Below are 22,382 nucleotides of genomic sequence, written 5' to 3' on the forward strand. Positions count from 1 at the left end.
AACCACAATCCCTGTAAACTGATGTTCAGGGGCATCACTTTCTTCATGGGGTGCACCTCATCTTATCAAAACAACACAAAACTTGCTTTCCTTCCAAATGCACACCAGATTTCTCTAATCTGTGCATTTACCAAACTGCATAAACAGAGAACTGGTGGTTTGATGCAATCAGCACAGTGCCATTTAAAGCACAGCACATCACAGCACCCTTAAGTCTTTTTGGAAATACCTCTGCTGCTCAGCAGCACCAGCTTTCCACCAGTTGCTGCTCCACATGCTATTGCCAATCAGCTGCATTTGCTGTAGTGCATTCCAAAGTTTACTAATTAATCTCTGCACTAAACCCTACTGATGGCTGTTTGCCATTTGAAATGATCATCATCTTTTATTTAAAGACATAGCGACTGTATGGCCAAACTCAGACCTTATTTGTAAGAAAGAGGTGAGCCCAATTTCAGGTAGTTAAATCCAGAGTGGGTTTTTTGATGGGTTTTTTTTTTTTTTTTTTAAACCTGGACAGAGGCAATTATTAATGGTTTGAGGATGTTTACATTAGACACACTCAGTCATGTCAATGTTAATTGTCAGGAAATGGGCACACTCTTGCTTTCTGAGCTCTCAGAGCCACGTTCAGCAGAGGGTAGGAGATGCAAACCACTGCAAAAGAGAGCATTCATTTCTTGCAAAACAGCCTGCCTGCTTTGAAGCTGTGTGTTTTAAGGATTCCAGCTTATTGCTCCATTTGAGATGAGGTTTTCAGCAGTGATTTCAGGCAGCCCAACCTCGCACACCATTGTTCCAGGCAGCTCCCATTCAGCAGAGCGTTCTGGCTCCCTGACCTTCACAATGACCTCTACAAAAGCAGTTGTGCATTTCACTGTGGTGTAAATCCTCACAGACAAGTCGAACCTGTTCTTTTTGGCATCCAGCCCTTTAGATGAATACTCTGCAGAGATTTATTATGAAAGGGGAATGAAGGGGCATTATTGCACAACATTCATCCCTCACATACAGCTAAGTTCCATCTCTTACAACTTCTGAAGGCTTTTAAATAAACAGATCATTTTAATTACACAAATCTCTCTTGCTTCTCACCAGTTTTCTGCAATTAAAATTTGCTGTTATTTACAAAAAGGTAGATGTGCCCAGGAAAAAGCATGTGTGCGAAGGTGTTTTACATTATTATTAATAAGTAATATTCATACTTCCTGTTACTATACACAAGGGATTAGTGTTTCCTAGCACACCATTCACTTATAACACTGAAGTATTATCCCACATTGTAGCAACACATATTGCCCTAAAAGGGTCCATTAATTATTTTTTTAATACCATGAAGTTGCTGCAGGATATTAGACTGTCTCCATAAGAAATATACTGCTATGGTAAAATGATGAATGATGAAGTTTGCAGATTTTTAATTAGATTTCAGAGCAGCAAGAACTTATAAAGTTGTTCTCCATGGCCTTAGCTTAATACTTTGTGTGACCTTATGCAAATAATTAGAAAGAGATTCAAGATTCCATTAATCAAAACATATAAAAACATGAAAGAATAGTGAAAGGGGTAGATTTTATAAACTCAGTGAGTCTGCCCAAGTGGTCAGACAGAGCAGTAACCCCAACACTCACATCATCCACATTCCTTCAGGTTTTCCAATTGATCCTTCAGCAAAATATGTTCTGTTAGGGAAGGGAGAAACCATAACAAAAAACCACGCAACCTAAGTTGCGTTGATATTTCAATCCAAAAGTCATGTTCCAACTAGCTGCAGTCGCTTGGTATTAACCACAACTGAAGCATTTTGACTGAAGTTCACATTCCCTGATCCAAATCTCGGAGTTCCCCTCAAAAGCTCCCTCCCCCCACTGTCAGCTGTCACGGACAATTGACAATGCACACGCACATCCCTGCCAGTGCACAAAGACAGGGCTGCTGTGTGTGCCTCTCCCTGTCACCCACAGGCCATGACAGGTAGGGCTTCTCTCTCCCCTTCCTCAAAGAGCCAGCTGCCCATTCCTCGCCTTTCCAGCTTCCTTCTCTGCCGGCAAAACCACAGACAACAAAAGGCACAGCAGCAAAAACTTCCCTGCGCAAAAGATACAGGAAAACACAGTCTCCTCTCACCTTTCCCCGGGCCAGACTGCACTTTCACAGCTCCAGAGCTGCAGGCAAGAGTTTCTCCAAACAGAACATGCAGCTGTGGTTTTTACTTTATTATGTCTAAATTCACTTCCCACCATAGGTGCAACTCTGCCACCTCCACCACAGCCCACTCCTTCATTTCTGAGGCTACAGGTGAGAAGGACTGAAAACAATAGAAGGTGACCCAGCATGGTCATTGAGTGCTGTCTTCACTAACATAGACAAATTATCTGCAGTTCTAAAGGAGCTTTCTTCCTACAGTAGAAATTTCACATTTTGAAAAGCTGCAGTTGCTATGTACTTTGTCTCTTCATAAATAAGCCAAATAAAAACTGAAGTGCAGCTACATTTATGATTTGGTCCTCATAACAAAATTACCCTGATCCTTCCAGTACTTTATTCAGGATTTTAAAAAAATCCAAAGATTTTTCAAGTAGATGATAGAGAGACAATGCCAAAGTTATACCTGGCACCTACAGCTCAAACTGGTTACAATTTAAAAGCAACAAGCAGCTAAATGGGTACAAGAATCTTCATGAATATTTATATTACTTTAAAGTGACACATCTGTTTAATTTTGTATTTCAAATACACTTAACTAACCAGACAAAAAACAGGTTAAAAATTAGCACAAAGCAAATGCTGCACACAACACTACCAAAGAAACTGAACTGACACAACATTATGCTTTAATATAAACTGCACTTTAAGGATTGGGATGTGGGGCTTTTACCCCATATTCCAAAAGTGCCTGATATGTGATAAATTCTTGGCCTAACCCTATCTAGGCTTCAGATTCTACCTAAACAGGAATTCAGTGTGGCATCATCCCACCAAGTGGGAGATTAAGGTGCATAAGTGAAACCAAATGGGTAAAGTCAATGAAAGGATGAAACTCCCACTGCAATCCCCTCTGTGCTCTCTTATGAGCTCTCAAACCAAGCCCTCTTCTTCTGCCCCATAACAAAAGAAAATCCTAATCATGTTTTCTTGTAAACAACCAGAAAGAGGAATGTTAGGTATGCAGGCAAAGCCAAGACAGTACCATCCCTTCAGAAAGGCAGAAAATTCTTCAAATATTTACTGATTGATCATTCCAGCTTTGCTTGTCTGAACCCAAAGGGTTTTCACAGGAAACCATTACAAACTGGGATGTATGTGATTTTTTTGCTTTATTTAGCCCAGGTGCCAAACACAGGTACCAAAGAGAGGCAGCCCCAGCCCTGGGGTGCCCAAGGATGGTGAGGATCAGGTGCCCCATGCACCCCTTTAGCTCTGTCAGCACATCCCCAGAGCCCAGCCCAGCAGCTCCTGGGTGCTGGAGCTCTGCCTCTGACTGCCTTGCAGAGGATCACATTTCTGTCATCTCTGTGTCTTGGAGAAGGCAGTGATGCTCTATTTATTTATGCCTCTCTTTCAAGAGATGAAACAGGAGAATGAGCCTCAGACCTAAATATATATATATATATATATATGCTGCTTTCCTCCTGTGCACAGCCCTCACTTTTAACTTGTTCCTCCCTCCAAACTATTTACCTTTTCAAAGTCCTCCAATTCCACATGCACCACCTTTAAATGTAGCATCTGTGTCCTGCAGGATCTACCTCGCTCACCCAGAATAATACAAGAATCATTCTTCTTACACAAAACTACCATTTCATTTTCTACTAATCATGGCAAATGTTGCAAGTTCCACTCTCCTGGCCCCCATCCAGCTAATTTAGATAGATGGTTCCACATGTGCTCTCTGTCCTTCCATTTCCTGCCCATACCACGGCACACATTTGTCTCAGTGAGTCAAAGCAGCTTTCTCTGTAGCCACAATATTCTTTAGTACTTTATATTTTAAAAAAGAAGCCTGCATAAAACACAGCCTATTACCATGCTATTACTGACTTTGCAAGAGGCAGAGGATTCTACTGCTTTGCCACACATTCTGCTGAACTGTAATGGGTCACAAGCTACACCTGAGCTTTGCATTTCCCCCAAATACAGAATTACCTGTGTAGCAACTGTGTTCAGGCAAAGCAAACCAATAAACTAAACTAGTCAATTCTCTACTTCAACATTATCCATGTTTTTTGCCCTTACAGTAAAAAGCTTGACAAACCCAAAATATTATGACAAATGAGGATAAGCCAGACTTTCAAAGACCAAGGCACTTCTTCATGAAGAAAATTTGTTTCCTTACTAGCTAAAGCTGTTAATATTCCCTTCCAGAGACACCCTGACAATCACTCCATATACATGGGGACATGCACCTTTTGATGTCCAACACTGCCTCAAACAATATTCCTTTCTCTGACCCTCTGCACCTGAACAAACATTTTTAAGAAAAACTACTTTTGAAGTCTCCTTAGAAAACATTGTCTCTTTGATCCAAATATCTTTCTTCAAGTTCCCTTGTACAATACAGATGCACTTGGATGGTAATGATCACTATTGAAAACGAGAGCCCCCAAGAGCTCTGTTGAAGTACATCCTAATTTTTTAATGAATTTTTGATTTACAAATGTGAAAGCTCAAATTTTGACCTCTCTGAGATCCAGTAGGAAACATGCATTTATTTGCTGTCTGCACTTATGCAGGAGCTAAGGTGCAGCAAAGGTGGTACATGCACAGAATGCAGCACAGCCCCAATCAACACACTGATGATATTTTCTTTGTAAGAAATCAATATATTAGTAATTAATTTATTCAGTAAGGCTGGTGTACCTTGGACAAAACTAAAGATGCTGCAGGAAACAAGTTCTGGCCATTTATCCCTGCCTGAACCCTGGTTAGCACATGTGTGTGGGTATGGGTGTCACACTGGAAGCCACACAAGAGCACACACAGCACCCTGGCTGACCTCAGAGCAGGATTCTCACACAGGAACTGATGGTGATGGATGGGTACCACAATCCCCAGGCTCCCAAATCCTTCTGTCCCCTCTAATTCACTAATTCTTATTCAGAAACCACTCAGCCCTTGTCTAGAAACTCCCATCCCCCTCACATCCACCTTTCTGCCAACTCTGCCCCAAATCTCCCCCCTCAGTGATGGTGACATGGCCCCCATGTTCTCCCCAGTGTGTCTCCTCTGCTGCCCTGTGCTCCCCATCCCAGCAGCCCTGATTCTGTGCTCCAGGAGGGCACCACTGCTGCTGCCAGCACTTGTTACTGATTTCCCTACCATATTCCTTCCAGCAACTACCTCCCACTATGGCCATGCCTCATCCTCCTCTTGGCTCTCCTTGTGTGACCAAGTCTGGCAAGAATTTCAGAAAAGCTGTGTTTACCCAAAATTTGTCTGAAAGTAGCCATGAGAAGAGGGAAGGAAGAAAATTCAGGCATATGGGAGATCTTTTAACTGTGCTGTGAGATCAACACACTCCACATGGTCAAATGGATTCTGGTTCATGGCGAAATGCAATAACCAGGAGTGGAACCAGGCTGGGAGGTAAGGCTGCACACATGTGCTTTAACAGGTAGGTCTGTCAGAGCAGGACAAACAGACATGGCCCAGCTGAGTGCTGACTCTGAGGAATCTGCAAAGCCACCATCCCTGCTCTCACTCCAGGGCTCTGCAAAGCCACCAGCCCTGCTCTGCAAAGCCACCAGCCCTGCTCTCACTCCAGGGCTCTGCAAAGCCACCAGCCCTGCTCTGCACTGCAGGTCACCAGGGCTCCTCCAGGTACACAACAGAGAAGATGAAGGAATGACAGAACTGCTTTGATCAGCAGCAACAGAAGAAAGGATTAAAAGCAAACATGCGATGTTCTCACAGATGCAGACAAGTGCTAAGAAAAAATGGATCATGGCAGGAAGGTCACACATACTTCTGTGCACATATACAAATGTACTACAGCTTCCCTAAATGGCTTCAAACACTTCAGTGATCTTACTGTAGTTCTTTAAATGTTCTTGCTGCTCTCTTTAAAAGAATTTTCCTCTTTTAAAAGTCCTCAGCTGAATGTTTTTGCACATCCAGCCTGTAAGAGTAGAGACAGTCTACCACCATCTCCAGAAGAAATCAATGATTTTATTATTAAATGACAATTAAGGTGCCTGAACTATTTTTTAAGATCTAAAGTCTAAAACATTTAGTTCTGTAAAGTCCTCTTTACATAGTCATCCTCAAGGACTTAAGAAGCTCCTACAAAGGGGTAGAGAACTTTTGCCATGTACATAGGTAGAAAATGAGCTTGTATCAGGTCAAGGACACACAGCTACTGAATTTCCCCTAAAATGCAAGGGCAGTAAGTGTTACCAGAGGCCAGGATTGCAGAGCCCCCCTCTCAGGAGGTCTCTCAGAACAGGTTGGGACAGGTCCTGCATGAAGTGCCCCTGGCCCTGCCTCATGGCAAGGGGAAGGACCCCATGACCCTCAAGACCAGCACTATGATTATACAATTTCATAAGTACCTGCTGCAATTCTGACACCACAGCTTCTCTTTTTATTATTTTTTCTTCCCTGATTTAAAATTCCACCCTCACAGAGTGGACTTTGTCCACTTCCATTTTTTATCATCTCTGTAAGACATAATGCTTATACTTGCAATTTTGGACAAGTTATCTCTTTCTGTTTCACTCCAGCACTACTTTCTCATGGGTTTACTTTTAAACAGTGCATCAAACAGCACTGTTTAACAACTTTTTGCATTAAAAGTGTGGTTCAGTAACCTGGCAACATCCATTCAGCACAAACTCCAATATTTAATGTTTATGATGTTTGCAACTCTTGGCCAAAGTATAGCATCAAAAGAGCATGTATGCACTGAATTGTATCTTGTTAAAAAGAACAGCAGCACTGAAAAAAATTATATTGGAACAATCTATAAATGTGTTTACATTATATGAATGATTTGCTGTTCCTTCACAAGGCATGTAGGAAGTCAGCACTTCTCAAATGTGTAAAGTATTTCCATGTGCTTAAAGCACGATCTTTCCAAAACAAACAATGATTGAGAAATTTTTTATTATTCTTTATTTCCCTGCCAGCTGTTTTTTTGGACTCTCCTCTCAGCCACCTTCTTTCTTTCAGTCAGATCCCTCCTTATTGCTCACAGTAACACCTACTCAAGCAAAGGTACATTCAGAGCTGTAAGAGCCAGAAACAGGAGGATCTCAGGCTGATTTTTAAATGGCATTTTCTTTAGATTGCTCTACAACGTGTCTTTGTGCTAGCTTAGCTGGTGGCAGGTCTGGCTGCTGCTTGGGATGGAATCTGGGCATCCTACATGAGGGCCTGCAGCCCATTCCTGCTATTCTGTCCCAGTGTCTGCTCCCACACAGGCAAGGAAGAAAATGACAACCTGGCTGAACTCCTCCAGCAGCCTCCCTTCTCCCTGTGAGCCTTTCCATGGGACCAGAACACGCTGCATGTCACAGAAATGACCTCTCAAAAAGGATGGGGAAGAGTCAGGTGCGCAAGTAAGCTCTTGGGCAACTCCAAAAATCAAACAGGACACTAAAAATCACAAACAAAACAAAATGAAAACCCAAAAAAAAAAAAAAAAAAAAACAACCCACACACAAAAAAAAAAAAAAAAAAAGATAATTTTTAAAAACCCTAAGAACAGCTCCATTCCAAAAAGTGACAGCTAAAGCACAGATCTGCTCCACTGCTGGCCACAGACACTTTAGCTAACAAGCACATTGGTCATGCCATTCACTCCTGTTCAATTAACACTGCTGGCATTATTTCATTTACTAAATTCCAGTCATTACAGCTGTGCAAACTTATGGGTCTAATTTGTATTTATAATAATATGTGTAAATAAACATGTGCTGCTTTAGCCATGTAAAGGAGCCTTAAAGCAAATGAACAAATATTATTTTAACAGAGCAGTATCAGAGAGCCCAACCATAAAAAAGAATCAAGTCAAGCAGTTCTGATTATGTCTGTCCACCAAACAGCTTAATTTCAACTACAGCATATTTCCTAAGGCCTTCCAAACTAAAATCCTGCAGAGAGCTATGGGGAGACACAGCACTGCATTTTCAAAAGACAGTCTCCTTTTCCTAGGCCATTGCTGTGTAAATGAAGGGAGGAGAAATAACAAATACTGTCATTTACTTCGCCTTCTTTCCTCCAGAAACATTTTCTTACCAACATAAAGAACAAAATTCATTAAGTCAACATCATGTGCTGAATGTTTATGCACTTTGATATAACAGTAATTACTTAGTAAGGCCAGAACCCAATTAATGTTTCAGACTTCAGTCCATGGGCTGGAGTGCACAGGAAGCATTCTGATGATAGATCACTTAAATAAAGTTTATTTGGCATACACTTCAAAACCAGAGTTCAGAAACTCAAAGCACAGTTCAGCATGTATGTGCTTGACTCTTAACAAAACATCTCTATTTAAACAGAGGGTTAGAGATTTAGTATGACAAATGTATTTACTACTAATAATAATTTTCCATCAAGCTACTCGGAAGTTGCAGTCATATTGTGTTTATAAACTTAGGAGATTAAGGGAGCAGTAGGTGGGTCACAGGACTGTGGATTACTTTTTAAATCCAGCATGTTAATCCTAACTTGAGTTAGAACTTCCAGCATATTTGATGTCCTTCAGTTTATATATTTGAATTTTATATCTACACATTGTGAGAAATGGTAGAGATCCAGCAACCATGATTTCTTTTTCCTCTCTTCAGAAATAGTGATATAAATATTCAGAAATCCTCCTCAGCAAATCAATGCTCATTGTTAAAAACAAGACACTGTTACTGCTGACAAAAATTCAGTGCTAAAGCAATATGCAATGTACACTCTGATAGGAATCAGGAAATGGTGCTCAGCAGCTGCACAATCCCACCTGTCCCAGGGCTGCCTGCACCCCTGGGAGTCTCTGCTCCAGGGAAGCTGCTTGGCAGGAATGCTGCTCCCCTGTAAACCTCCATCAGAGACCTCTGGAAAGTGCTGTGACTCCCCTGACTGGGGCATTTGGAAATGGGAAAGGGATTCTGCTCCTGACACTGAGCCTAGAGTGTGTGAGCTGGGACACAGCTACAGACACAGAATGCTCAGTGCCACTGTAAATTTTACCTTTACATGCACATTCTCTAAAGAAAAATACCTATTCTAAAAGGATCTATATGCCTAAACCCACTAGTTACTCTTGAAAATAAGTGCTGTAATTTTACTGTGATTCTAAACTACCAAGAGTTGCCAAGAGGGAAACATTCCACCCAGCTGTAAAAGAGAAATGTGCGTGGTATGAGCCAAAGAAAGATTAAAAACAAAATACCAATTAAACTCAAACTGGCACTCATCTCAAAGAAATCAATTCCATCTGAACAGTTCCAGTCTGAAGATACACCAGCTGAGCTAACAGTGAAGGAAGCCTTGATTGCTTTATTTTTTAACTTCAGGCAAAAACTAAAAGCACCCAAAAAAACCCACACACACTAAAACACGCTGCACCAAAACTAACAAACCAACCAAGCAAACCAGAGCAGTAAGAATTGGCAAAGCAAGGCCCCCTCAGGAGCTGCAGAACAGCTGCAGCCTAAACCACAGTGTGACCTGCACCTCACTCACCTCAGAGTACCTGGCCTATGTCTGAGCAACTTTGAAGGAGCACAATTGATTAAAAAGGGTATTTTGACAGACTTTTTTGAGGATTTTGGATAATTGCTCCACGAGCTATAAAAGAAACAGACTGAAAAACAGGAGCAGTTGTTTGCACAGGAAGCAATACTGCAGGAAAAGGCAATAATAAAGAACAGTTAATTTGACCTGAGCTGATGAGGTCAATGTTTTAAAAGAAACAGCTCCACATAACGTAAAATAAGAACATTATTTCCCTTCAGAATAATACTGCAAGTGTAAGACTGCACAAAATCTCTTCCCTAACACTTGTTATGTGCAGCTTAGTGGTAACACACATTCCTGAGGTGTCCTAGACATCCTGTGCCTGACACAAATCCACTCCTCTGAAATATTGGTGCTACAACTGCTCCCTCCTGCAACCTCTGGCTGCTCCGGGCTGCTCTCCCCAGCATCCAGCTACCAATAACCTGAAACTGCAAGAACTGGAATAAATCTGGGCAATATTCAGAGCCACAAAGTTATATTTAACACTGCTGCTGTGATTTGGACAGGGAAGCAGAAGTTGGAGCAGATATTTCACTGTTAATTCGCTGCCATTCAGGGGTGCTGTTGACAGGAGATGGAGCCCGGCTCGGCGGAAGAGCCACGGCTGAGGAATTCAGCAGGGCTGGATCCTATTCCTCCTTCCTGCACTGCTCTGCTGGCTAATCCTGGGTGAGAACATCCCCTCTGGCCATCTGCTTCCCCTCCCCTCCCTCCCTGACACATCTATTTCAACTGCAAATTCACTGGGCTGGGGACCATCCTGGTCGTGGTAAAGCACTCTGCACTAATAGTTCTATTAATAAATGTTCCCACTGCTATTAAGTAATAAAACAAAAATGATAAGAATTGGAAGGGCTATGATGCATTACATTAATTCTGAATTATTTGGGTATAAAATGCAAACTTTCCCAAGCAGGAGCAAACCAAGGGACACCTATGTTGTTTTCCAGCATTTTTGGGCAATCCAATTAGAGGTAATTGAGTTTTTAACTGCATGAGATTACTCCAAGAATACCAGCACTAGAGGCTAAGTGTCCTGGGAAGCTGGGGGAAGTCCAGGATAGTCCTTCCAGTTCCGTAATGTTTCTTTTCTTGAAAATGAAAAAAAAACCATTAGAGAACTGGAAGGAAAAGAAAAGGGACAGACACAGAGCCTGAAATGTGCTGGAGATGGCATCAGCTGAGCCAGTCTAAGGCACTCAGATTTTCTACAAACATAGAAACAGCTGGGCCATGGACTCAGAGGTTCTGTGCTCTCAGTTCAGCAAATTCAGGAGGACTTAAATACATCCACACTTCTATGCATTTTTAACCGCAGTGCTGAGGTAAAGCACAGACCTAGAAAAGCCTTCTACAGTAAACACTAGACATAAGAAGGAAACTAAATTCATGTAAAACAATTCATTCCTGTTGCATTTGCAAACTGCCATTTGTCTGCAATACATGAGAGCATCTCTTTTACACCTTAAAATGAGCTCCACATGAAAGCTACCTGACCACCAGAAATGGTCATTACATTCACCAAGAAACAGAATGGTTCTCTTGCCAGACCTTGTTTTGCACCTCCTGACAAGCCCTAGAAATGATGGAAACATCATTCATTTCAGACAACTGTGCTCTTTTTGACAGCTGCTTAAGTCTGAAGTATCACAATTGACAGGAAATCTCATTTTTAGCACTATTGCAGCAATTAAGATTGCTACAGCTTGTTTTGTAGCTTTACCCTAACTGGAGATGGGCTTTAATAAAATTGTTTTACAATATTCAGATGTGCTGAAAGTATATTTCTTAATATGATGAACATGAAAGGAAACAAGCCTGGCAGCACTATCTCCCCCTAATCAAAGAGGTAAATCAAACTGATTGTTTTGGAACTTAAGCTTTGTGCACAGAGGATAGAACTTACTGGAAAAGTTAAAAAGCAGACTACAGAGGAAAAGCTGCTTCCGCTTGAAAGGAGGAAAAAAAAAAAAGGAATTCCACAAAAGGAAAAGTGAAGGAGACCCTGTGCCCATGAGCTATTTGTCTCTCTCATGCTATAGGGGATGCTCTTGCTTTGCTTACAAGAGAAAGACATTCCCTCCTCCCCCTGCAAGCCAAGGAACTCCCAGCACTAAAATGACACCTTAAATGAGCCAACTTCCTTGAGCACTGCCCAGGAGACTAGAATGGACATGCTCCTACCTCAGACACCAAGAAACATGTCTGATTAGCAGTCAGGCAGAAGAACATCTATGACCAAGGAAAAACACTCCTGTCCAAGCTGAAAAATAACCCCAGTGGATTGCCACAAGTGGCATATTTCCATAGCCTTTGTGTAAACACCAGCTCTGGATCAGCCAGCAGCTCAGCTAGCTCTATCTGGCTTCCCTTCTTTTGAAACAAAAGTAGAGGAAAACACCCATCAGAAAAGGTCATTGGCCAAACTATTAGGAAAAAATAAAAGCCTTGGGGAAGGGTTATAGTGATTCATTAAATGTGCACTGCTAAGCCTCTGACAGTGGGCACAATCCACACTTTTCACACAAATGTCCTGAATTTGCAGAACTCTTGTGCCAGAGCATTAATTAGAATTACATTTCATAAGAAATTCTCAGTGCTCCCCTCGAGCTGCCCCACCAACAGGAGTGGTGTGAACCCCATGGTTCAGAGGGGAACAAAGCCAAAGCAGCCACAAAGAGCACAAGCACAGCTCCACCCACTTCACGTGGGCACCTACGCACAAGGAGCACACTGAGCATCTCAGGCTCTGGGGGAAACACTCAGCCTGGCAAACAAGCGTGTCCCAGGGTGGGAACTCACCTGACACTGCCACAGAACCCACCCTCGTGGATCACGTGCAGTGAGCACAACTGCTTTTCACAAAACCAACCCTGCTCTAAGGCCAGCAAACTTGCATTTGATAACTACAGCAACTCTCCAAGATGTGCCCCAATCCTAATCTGACAACATCAAGAATTTGAGATTTTGTGGCATGCCAGAGCCAATTTTAACAGTGAGGCCAATTATCAGCAGAACATTGTGTGAACTTTAGGTCTTATTCCTTCCTTCAGTTCCTATTTAGATGGCATTTGTTTAACTACATTTAATGCTGCACTGCTCAGAGCGGGCATGTTCTGTGCTAAGGAGGTACTCAGTGTAAATTGAGTCATCCCTGAACCATCTCCTCAACCAGAGGCAGAACGCAGCACACAGCAGATTTTCTACCTTTGAATGGACTTTTGTGGCTCCTCTTCATATTCTTTCTGATTTTTGCACTCAAAATGCAGCCAGCAGAACTCTGCAGTCCAACATTCTTCCCAATATTGCATTCAGGAGAAGTCCTTTCCTATTTATTGCTGGAATATTCACATACCCAAGGCCCCCCACACACTGTGGCTGAGGGTCAAACTGGTTTACTTGCTTAGCTAAACATCCAAATCCTCTTCCCAGAGCCTGACCAGCCTGGGGATTTATTTACTCTTCTATTTCTCATTTTGCATTTAGCCTTATTAAAACACATGTCATTCAAATGAGGCCAGTTTGTCAAAGCAACCCTGTAAATGCCAATTTGCACATATCCACAGAAATTCAACATCTGCTGCCAAGCACTGAGCTGCCTCCTAGCAGGACACCCAGAGAAACATTCCCAGGCTGTGGAACCAACTTCTTCAAAAATTACAAAGTTAGACACTTCATTAATTTATTGTTCAGAGTATCAATATTGTTATTATTGTGTAATAGAATTTCTATTTTTTTTTAAGTCATGTAATAAATAAATCAAGCACCTGTAAAGAAAATAAGGAGACATTTATCTTTCTAAGCAAAACCTGTAATTTTCTTGGTTTTGATGCAATCCATTTCCCATAAATAGTAGTCACCAACTTCAAATACTTCTATCCTTAACTTGACTGTTTAAAAACATTCATAGAAATAAGTACAATTAAATTGTTCTTTTACAATTAAGGACTAAGATCAGTCAGGGTGAGGAAATTTTTGTTTCCTGGGATTGAACAAATTAAGTTATTTAGCTATTCACATTTTCTGAACAGTAATGAATTAGCAATTAGTTATCTGGCATATCCCCTATTATTCCAAACATTAGGGTTTAAATGTCCTGCTGCTGGAAATCTCTTCATCCAAGTCTTTCATCATTCCTGGATGAAATTTACTTAGGGCTGCAGATCTCAAATGTCCACTACCACATACTGCATTCAATATTAATTTACCACATACTGCATTTAATATTCATTTTTAAACAAATTAGAAAATACTTCCACTGTCCTCATAGCATACATCAGCTGATCTTCCTTTGCCCACAGAAAAGACACAGCTTTAAGAAATTCTGACAATATATTTTAACAGCGAGAAGTACAGCCATGCAGACAGAGTATTTTTTAAACAGAACAAGAGGCATTTTCTGTCCACTGATTTTTCTACACAGACAGAAAATCTCTCACAAAGCATATCAATCTCCCCCAGACTGTTAGATTTTAAAAGAAATAGGAAGAATATAAATTTAAACCACAGGAAAACAAGAAAACAATCCACACAGCCTTGCAAAAACTGGCACCGCTTTTGGCAAAATAAGCTGCAAATGCTTCCGCACTGTGAACACTTGAAGAGATAATGAACACAGCACAAATATTCATGGCAAAAATAAATTCATTACTGATAGGAAACTAGCTTGATGCACAGATTTTTGCTCTGCAGACTTCTTGGTTTCTTGAGGAGAGTAGAGAGTGTTGGCTATTTTCAAGACATTCAGTTCACCATTATCTACTCTAAAACACAAAGTCTAAAAAAAGTGGATTTTAAAAAAGTATAAAAAGAGATTTAAAACAATACAAAGCAGAAAACCAGCAAGGTGCAGAAAAAAATCAGTCACTGGTGCTCCCACCCCCAGTTTTACATTTATGTACTGAGGCTGGTGTGTGCTTGTGCCATGTCATGATACAGAACAGGAATGCTGAGAGATCTTCAGCTGCCACCCTAAGGTGACTCATTTGCAAAAATATTTGTTGCTTCCCAAAGCCAAATAACAATGAAAATAGAGTCCTTAACCTTGGCATCATTTTCCAGTCTGTCAGTCTCATACTCACAGATTACTCCAGTATTCAAAATAAAATCTGAAGAAAATGCAGATGATTCTTGAACTTCAAAAATTTCAACTTCCAGAATTGGTACACAAACAAGAAAAATAATTCAAGGACACCAGAACTTCACAGGGAGAGAGGTACAGTTTGTTTTTTGACAACTACACAATGAAAGTGTTCCATATATTTGTGATGACCCTGCTGGATGGGTCATCACAATATCCCAACTAACACAATGATGAAATTCTTTAATTCATTCCTAATTACTTATTTAATTGGAAGCTAACAGTATTTCATGTAACATGCAACTCAGGTTTAAGCAACCTCTGAATTTCATATGAGGAACTCCTGGATCTTCTGAAATGCATTAAAAAAACCAAACAAGCAAATCTTACCATTTTGATGCCAGTGGAAAACGTGACTGGTTTGACAGGTTTGGGTTTTTCCAGCTGCATTTCTAGCTGAGTAGATCTGTCCTTATGCTGAGCTAAGAGCAGAGAGGCAGGAAGATCAGAGCTCTCCTGTAAATACATGAGGAATAAATTTGAGTCCTAGACCAAAACAAATATTAATTAACATGCACATTCTTCCAAACTGCAAGCTGTGACTGCAAGGCCATCACTAGGAGAACAGCAGAATCCCAAGTATCCTCTTCCTCAGCAACAGTTTACAGAAAAGGATCATTTTCAGTAAAAAGAAAAAGCTGCAGCAGCCCCATAAATCAGAATAACCTGCAAACAACCATTTTTATAGAATCCACATTAAAGACAATATAACAGGCTCCTTATTCCAACTGGCCAATGCAAGAATATTTATTAAAATAAAAAAAAAATTGGAACTTAATCAGAGAAGGAATAATACTGAGCAGTCTAACTTGCATCAGATGTTTATCTAAGACACATTCTTTCTCCCAATGAACTCAGACCAGTTTGAAATTGTTTCCCATTAGATTTCACCTGAGGCCGTTTGGAAATGATCCTTGCTCTGCTCTGCACAATGGCACTATTGTGAGTGCAACCAACAGCATATTTATTTTCTCCTTCAGCAACTTATTTTTAGGGAGGCCAGCCAATTTTTAAATATATATACATATATACACATAAAAAGTAGTAAAATGAATAGTTAAGCAAATGAATTACTTAAACTGTCAGGACAAAATGATTATTAGCATACATATATGGAAGTGTATTTTTAAGAGAGTCAGGAAATTATTGGCTAAGTAATTTTCTGAGAGACTAATGTGACTATCTACATGCACACAGAAATCCTTGAGAATTCCTGGCTAGAACTGCCATGAAGCTGAGAGCAGGGAAGAAGTCCAGACAGATTCTTCCTGAACTGCTCTAGCACAGGATTTTATTCCTAAAGCTCTCACAGATCACATTTCCTTCTGTTTCAAGGAGCCAAGCAAATATTGAACTATGAACTAATTTGTTACTCACAAAACCAAGCAGATTTTATTAACAGGACTGTGATTTTTTCATTATTCAGTTGAAGGTAAGCAGTTGGATGTTTTTAATGCCACAAGATGCCTTGCTGTTTTGATGGTACCTAGAGAAACCCTCTGAAGTGATAATGAAGAACAGTCATGAGCTTTCACATCACTCTCCAGTCTTTTTCCCTCTCTATATTTTATTACACTCCCTTTGCCTTGCCACTAGAATGCAAGATAAAAGCAGAAAAATCCCACAAGACAAGATCTGCTCCAGAATCACAAATACAACATCTAAGGTACAGATTCCTACTTGCATTGCTGTGATCAGCTGGGAGGAGGGAGGGAAGATGCTAAAAACCCAAATTGTAGAGACATCTAATTTCTGTACAACTGGGAGACAAATGGACCACAAATGCAAAGTTTAGAGTCTGCTTCTTTCAAGTGTTGTACATCTCTAACCTGCATGCAGCAGCATGTGCTGTCAGCAGAGGTTAAAGATGTTAAATTTTTTCAATGACCAGATTTAACACGTTGGGGGAGAAGGGAAGAGTGGAAAGCAGTCTCCTGTTCATTTTGTCATTCATATTCCTTAAACACTCACTGCATTTCTAATAAAATGATTCAAGGAAGCCAATTTTTAACCAGCTTCTCAGGAGTTCACACAATGAGCAGTAACCAGATTACACAACTGTGGGAAGGCCACAGTGTGCCAGCAAGGCACCACATCCTGATTGTTTGTCCTTCTGAATATGCCCAGAGCCCTTCTGTTAACTATTAACACACGTGGAACTTCCAACCCTGTGTTTATCCATACCAGCAATTTTCTGTATGGGAAAACAAACTGTCCACACTATGAACAAAGCTGGTTCTACACAACAATTTCTGGAAGATTTGTCTCAAAACCCTTAAGGTTCTGGTGAAAGTGTGGATTTGACCTCTTGAATGCCTTTGCCTGGCTGTAAGCTATGCCACAGTCCAGGGAAAACCTGATCCTCTCCCATTGTGCTCACGCCTGGGAATTATGGGCTGTTGGAGAGGAAAGTGCAAGTCCCATAAAACACAAGAGATCATCTTAGAATCCTCTGTATACATGTGAGAGAGTTTGTACAGCACATAAAGAAAGTGCTTTCATATTTTACTCAGCCTGGATTATCCAAGGTTAAAAAAAATCCCCAAACAAACAATCCAAAATAAAACACTCATACAGCTCTCCCAGTGATGCACAAAGTGCATTTGAGACTGCAAGAATAAGTCACAAAAGGGTCTTGTGCTTTTAAAGTGAGAGATTCTATTGTAAAAAGAGGTAACCTACAATGCAGGTCACACAGAAATTGCCTAATTAGGGAGGCAAAAAGGACCAAACTGCTTTTCCAGTGCCCTGCAGAGCCTGGGTCCCCCTGATGCCTTGCTGATCTCTCCAGCACTTCCCACTGCCCTTTCCCTCCCTGTTCCCAGCCAAGGATGGGTTGATGGAGCTTGGTCCTTTCTGCAGGAGCTCCTGCACTCCCCAGGCTGGCCACAAACCAGGGCACACTGCACAACATTTAGAATATCTAACACTTTTCTGTGCCTCTGGAGTACTTAAATGATCAGCTCTTTGAAGAGGGTACAGCATTCTCAAACACTTCTGCACACAACTGAGATCTTTCCTCCATATGAAACCACCGTAAGTAACACATCTAATGACCTGAACCACCAAGATGGTGGGAGGGAAGGAGCACCTGTCCCACGAGGAAAGGGTGAGGGCTTTGGGATTGCTCAGCTTGGAAAGAGAACACTTTGGGGTGACCTCATTGTGGCTTTCCAGTTCCTGAAGGGAGCTGACAAAAGAGATGGAGAGAGACCCTTTACAACAGCCTGACAAGGGGAATGGCTCCAAACTGACAGAGGGCAGGGTTAGATTAGACTTTGGAAGAAATTCTTTTTAGAGGGTGGTGAGGTCCTGCACAGGCTGCCCAGAGGAGCTGTGGATGCCCCAACACTGACAATGTTCAAGGCCAGGTTGGATGGGGCTCTGAGCTTTCCCTCCCCATGGCAGGGGTTTGGAATTGGATGATCTCCAAGGACCCTCCCAACCCAAACATCTCCATGATTCCATGAGATCTGCAGCTTTGTAAGATTTCAGCACCAAAGGCACAATTCATTTCTTGAAAAGGAAAATACCTCACATCTCTACTTGTACAACACAAAAAAATGTGTCCTTAATTTTTTCTTGTTGCCCACTGACAGAGGTAAACTTGAAAACAAAAATTACCAAGATCCAGTAGGTATAGGCTGTAGGCTACACCAAGTGATCTGTCCAAAGGAGAAGATTCAAAACCAATGTCAGATTCTCACGTTCCTCTGCTCTCACAATCCTGCAGAGCCAGTGGTGTTACCAGTGGTATCTCTGTAGCCAGAAATTAATCCTTTTTGGTTTAGCACAAAACCAGCAACCACAGACATAAGATTATTTTTTTAAGTTAATTCTTTACACTGCTGCTGCTTATGCTTGGCTTTTGCTGCATTTCTCAATTGAGTTTTATTCATTATCAGTTTCATTTTCAGATTTCGGAGACCATAGGAAATGTTTATTTCTTTAATAACCACTGGTTTTCCAGAGACTTTGTAAGTCATTACACAAACACTTCAGTGCTGGTTTTATAAACCTTAGTAATATTACAAAACAAGTTTTGGCTCAAATTTAAGTTGACACTACCCCTTCAGAAACAGACACAACTTGAAACTGTGCAGTTTCCTCCCTCAGCCTTTAAAAATCACCTTTATATTGTTTTTAGAATATTAGGATTTGTTTTAATAGCAATTCATATGCAATCACAGTTAAAACTACTTATTTTAGTCATGTTTTAAGGGTTATTTATAGCTATTCTTTTTGCAAGCCACCTGGTGAAGGTTTCCAGTAAAACTAAATGCTGTGTTAGAAAAAAAATTAAACAACCAACCACACATCAGTCACTGGTCTCTAGTCAGTTAGGTGTTTTAGAACAGGTTTTTAAAAAGTCAGAAACTCCAAATCCATATTCTGAGAAATTAAATTCAAATTCATAGTGGAGTTTTTATTATTTTATCCACTATTCCTAATTGTGTGGACTGTAAAAGCATTTACCTTTAAAGTGAAAATAGATTGTTGGATGTAAAGTTAAAGGCCTGACTTTTTTATTTAAAAGCTTTATGCTCACCTCTGCTTTTGCCTACAAAAGAAAAACCAGTAACAGGTTGTCAGGAATCCTGGCTTGAAGAAAGGCATCTGCCTCTTCAGGAGTCCCTGAAACTCCTAAATTTCACTTAGATCCTCTCTCCATGTGAGAGCCTTCTGCACTGGCTCAAAGAGGAACTCTGCTTTCTCAGAAAAAGTAGAAAAGCATCTGTATCATGAATAAGAACTGAGACTACAAAGCAGGAATTAACCCTGTATTAGTGTGAGATGCACTGACACAAGAGAGAAAATACCATTTGGATACGCCAAGCAGCTTGAAACCACACTGACACAGCTGAACACATGTATGTACGCATACATACTTCTTTTTTCTGATTTCCCTCAAGGTTACACACAAGCTGTGTGTACACAGACTGTCCTCATGGGTATTAAACTTGTGAATGTGTGTGTGTGCATATCTGTACACACTCTTGCACTGAAAAAATTGAGATGTGAAACTTGTTTATGTAACACATTGAGTGAGTTTCTCTATGCCCACACATCATTGCATTTCAGATGCAGAATCAGTAAATTAATCAAGATTACCACAATTTCCAAAAGCAGTCTGAGTTTTCCTCTGTGTGTCTATACAAACTTCATTCACTTCAAAAGGAGCAACTTGCACAGGAGAAGTGGCAGTAAGAGAACATGACACACTCAAGGCAGAAAACTTTTCATTGTAGTAGTTTGTAGCTATGATATTTTATGAAAAATCTTTTAAGATTTTTTCTCTTGAGAAGCTGAGAAGCCTCAGGAACAAAATGTAAACAATGACTATCTGCTGCTGTGGAATGCAACAGGTGCATCTGTGATTGGTCTCATGTGGTTGTTTCTAATTAATGGCCAATCACAGTCAGCTGGCTTGGACTCTCTGTCCGAGCAACAAGCTTTTGTTATTATTCCATCCTATTCTATTCTTAGCTAGCCTTCTGATGAAATCCTTTCTTCTATTCTTTTAGTATAGCTTTACTGTAATATATGTAATAAAATAATAAATCAGCCTTCTGAAACATGAAGTCAGATCCTCATCTCTTCCCTCTTCCTCAGATCCCTGTGAACACTGTCACAGTAGTTTTTGCATAGAAAGGAACCACCAATCATTTAGATGCTCTGACTGAAAAGAGCTGAGCAATGCTTGGGTAACTCATGAGGTTCCTGTTCCCTGCTCTCCACTGCACAGGTGGCTGAGCCAAGAAGCACCTCCTGATGACCTTTTTGCTTCCACACACCTCAGCCACTCCTCAGAACTGCTTAACAAGCCAACAGAGGTAGAGCTGAGCTACAAATCCCAGCAGCAGTCTTCATCCAGCCCCTAGCTTACTAAAACCAGAGTGGTTTGCAGCACTGAAATAAACAGGTGAGAGAATGGAAACACAAAACACACAGAACAGGGAAAGGGGGCCAGATCTGTTAATCCCACACAGTGATAGAGAGGGATGTCAATGCTATTGAGCTTTCAAAACTCTGCTTTTGTTACTCACCAGATCATCCAGGAGTGCCTGTTTATTCTTCCTTTTGATCATCTGCTGGAGCTGCTCCTCCTTCTGCATGAAGAGGCGCCTCTGCTCGCTCTCCTGCCGCTCCACCTCCAGGGCCTCCTCCAGCTCCTCCTGCTCCCGCGTCTGAGGGGGAGATCAGAAATCAGCTCCAGCACCCCCACAGCCACCAGGGACCCCAGCCAGGCCAGACAAGGGGAAAGCAGCCAAATTCTACCCTTTAAAGCAGAATTTTAAGGTGATTATGGATGATTATTCTACCTCCTCACTGCCCAGTGTAAAGTTAAGATTTTTAACTCGCTGCTTGCTGGAGTCAGATCTGACTCCGTACATGTCAGGGAAGGAGTTTTCCCTCCACTTTCACTCTAAAGTGAGTCCCTCTCAGCTCCCACACATCCTATAACTCAATGATGCAAGTAGGATAAACAAAAACATAATCCCACAATACTGCTCCTGATCCCCCTCATCAGCTGCATCTTTGCAAAGCACGCTGTGCTCATCAGTGGTGTAGAAGAAAAATGAGAAATTACAAACATGTGCATATTAACAGGAAAGCCTATATCATTTTCACAGTTAATGCTTAATGTCACATTTTTAGAAAATAAGGAATTTTTCCTATAACCTGGATTGCAGACATGTGACATGAGATGAAAAGAAAGATTACTAGTACAAAAAGACAAGTTCTTGTTACAGATCTATTTCTTGGCAAGGATCTTTTTAATGTGCAAACTATTAGGTAATCTGTATTTGAAAATCACAGTGAAAATAAAAAAACAGAAGAAAGCTTAGAGAGAGAAAAATAAGAGGATTAAACAATTTTATAAAGAAGGTGGATCAAAAGAATGTTGGTTTGGTTGCTAGAAGGTACAAGGAAAAACATACAGGAAACATTTTCCAAATCTTCTCCATTTAACATACTAAAGCAAAGGGAGATGCAGTAAAAATGGCAAGATAATTAAAATTTCATGAACTTAAATGGATGATTTACTGATGAAAGGAGTTTCAGCAGAACATCACGGGGAAGACACTGATCTCTTCTCTGTGGTGCTCAGCGACAAGACCTAAGGGAATGGCCTGAAGTTGTGTCAAGGGAGGTTTAGGTTGGATATCAGGAAAAGGTTCTTCACCCAGAGGGTGTTTGGGCACTGAACAGGCTCCCAGGGCAATGGTCACAGCACCAAGGCTGGCAGAGCTCAAGGAGGGTTTGGACAATGCCCTCAGCACAGGGTGGGGATGGTGCTGTGCAGGGCCAGGAGCTGGACCCAATAATCCTTGTGGGTCCCTTCCAACTCAGTTCTTCTAGGATTCTGAGATCATTATCAAGGCCAAGACAATAGTAAAGTTTGCTCTAATCATTAAGTTATATCATCAGGCACAGCTACCTAATAAAAGCCAGAATCTGCCAAAAAAAATCCCTTCACCAGACAGATTGAGCCAGGGGGTCC

The 22,382-nt window shown here is 41.0% G+C and overlaps 1 protein-coding gene across 1 annotated transcript in view; it reads right to left on the reverse strand.

Moving 5' to 3' along the window:
- MNAT1 (MNAT1 component of CDK activating kinase) overlaps nt 1-22,382 on the reverse strand; it is a 119,693-nt gene that overhangs the window by 49,838 nt on the left and 47,473 nt on the right. The window contains exons 5-6 of the mRNA XM_058807135.1: nt 20,923-21,063; nt 15,206-15,331 (exon numbers count right to left, since the gene is read on the reverse strand). Of these exons, the coding sequence (XP_058663118.1) occupies nt 15,206-15,331; nt 20,923-21,063 (267 nt within the window). The remainder of the gene's footprint in view (nt 1-15,205; nt 15,332-20,922; nt 21,064-22,382) is intronic.

This window comes from Ammospiza caudacuta, chromosome 6 (genome assembly GCF_027887145.1).
Source record: "Ammospiza caudacuta isolate bAmmCau1 chromosome 6, bAmmCau1.pri, whole genome shotgun sequence".
In the NCBI taxonomy this organism is placed as follows: Eukaryota; Metazoa; Chordata; class Aves; order Passeriformes; family Passerellidae; genus Ammospiza; species Ammospiza caudacuta.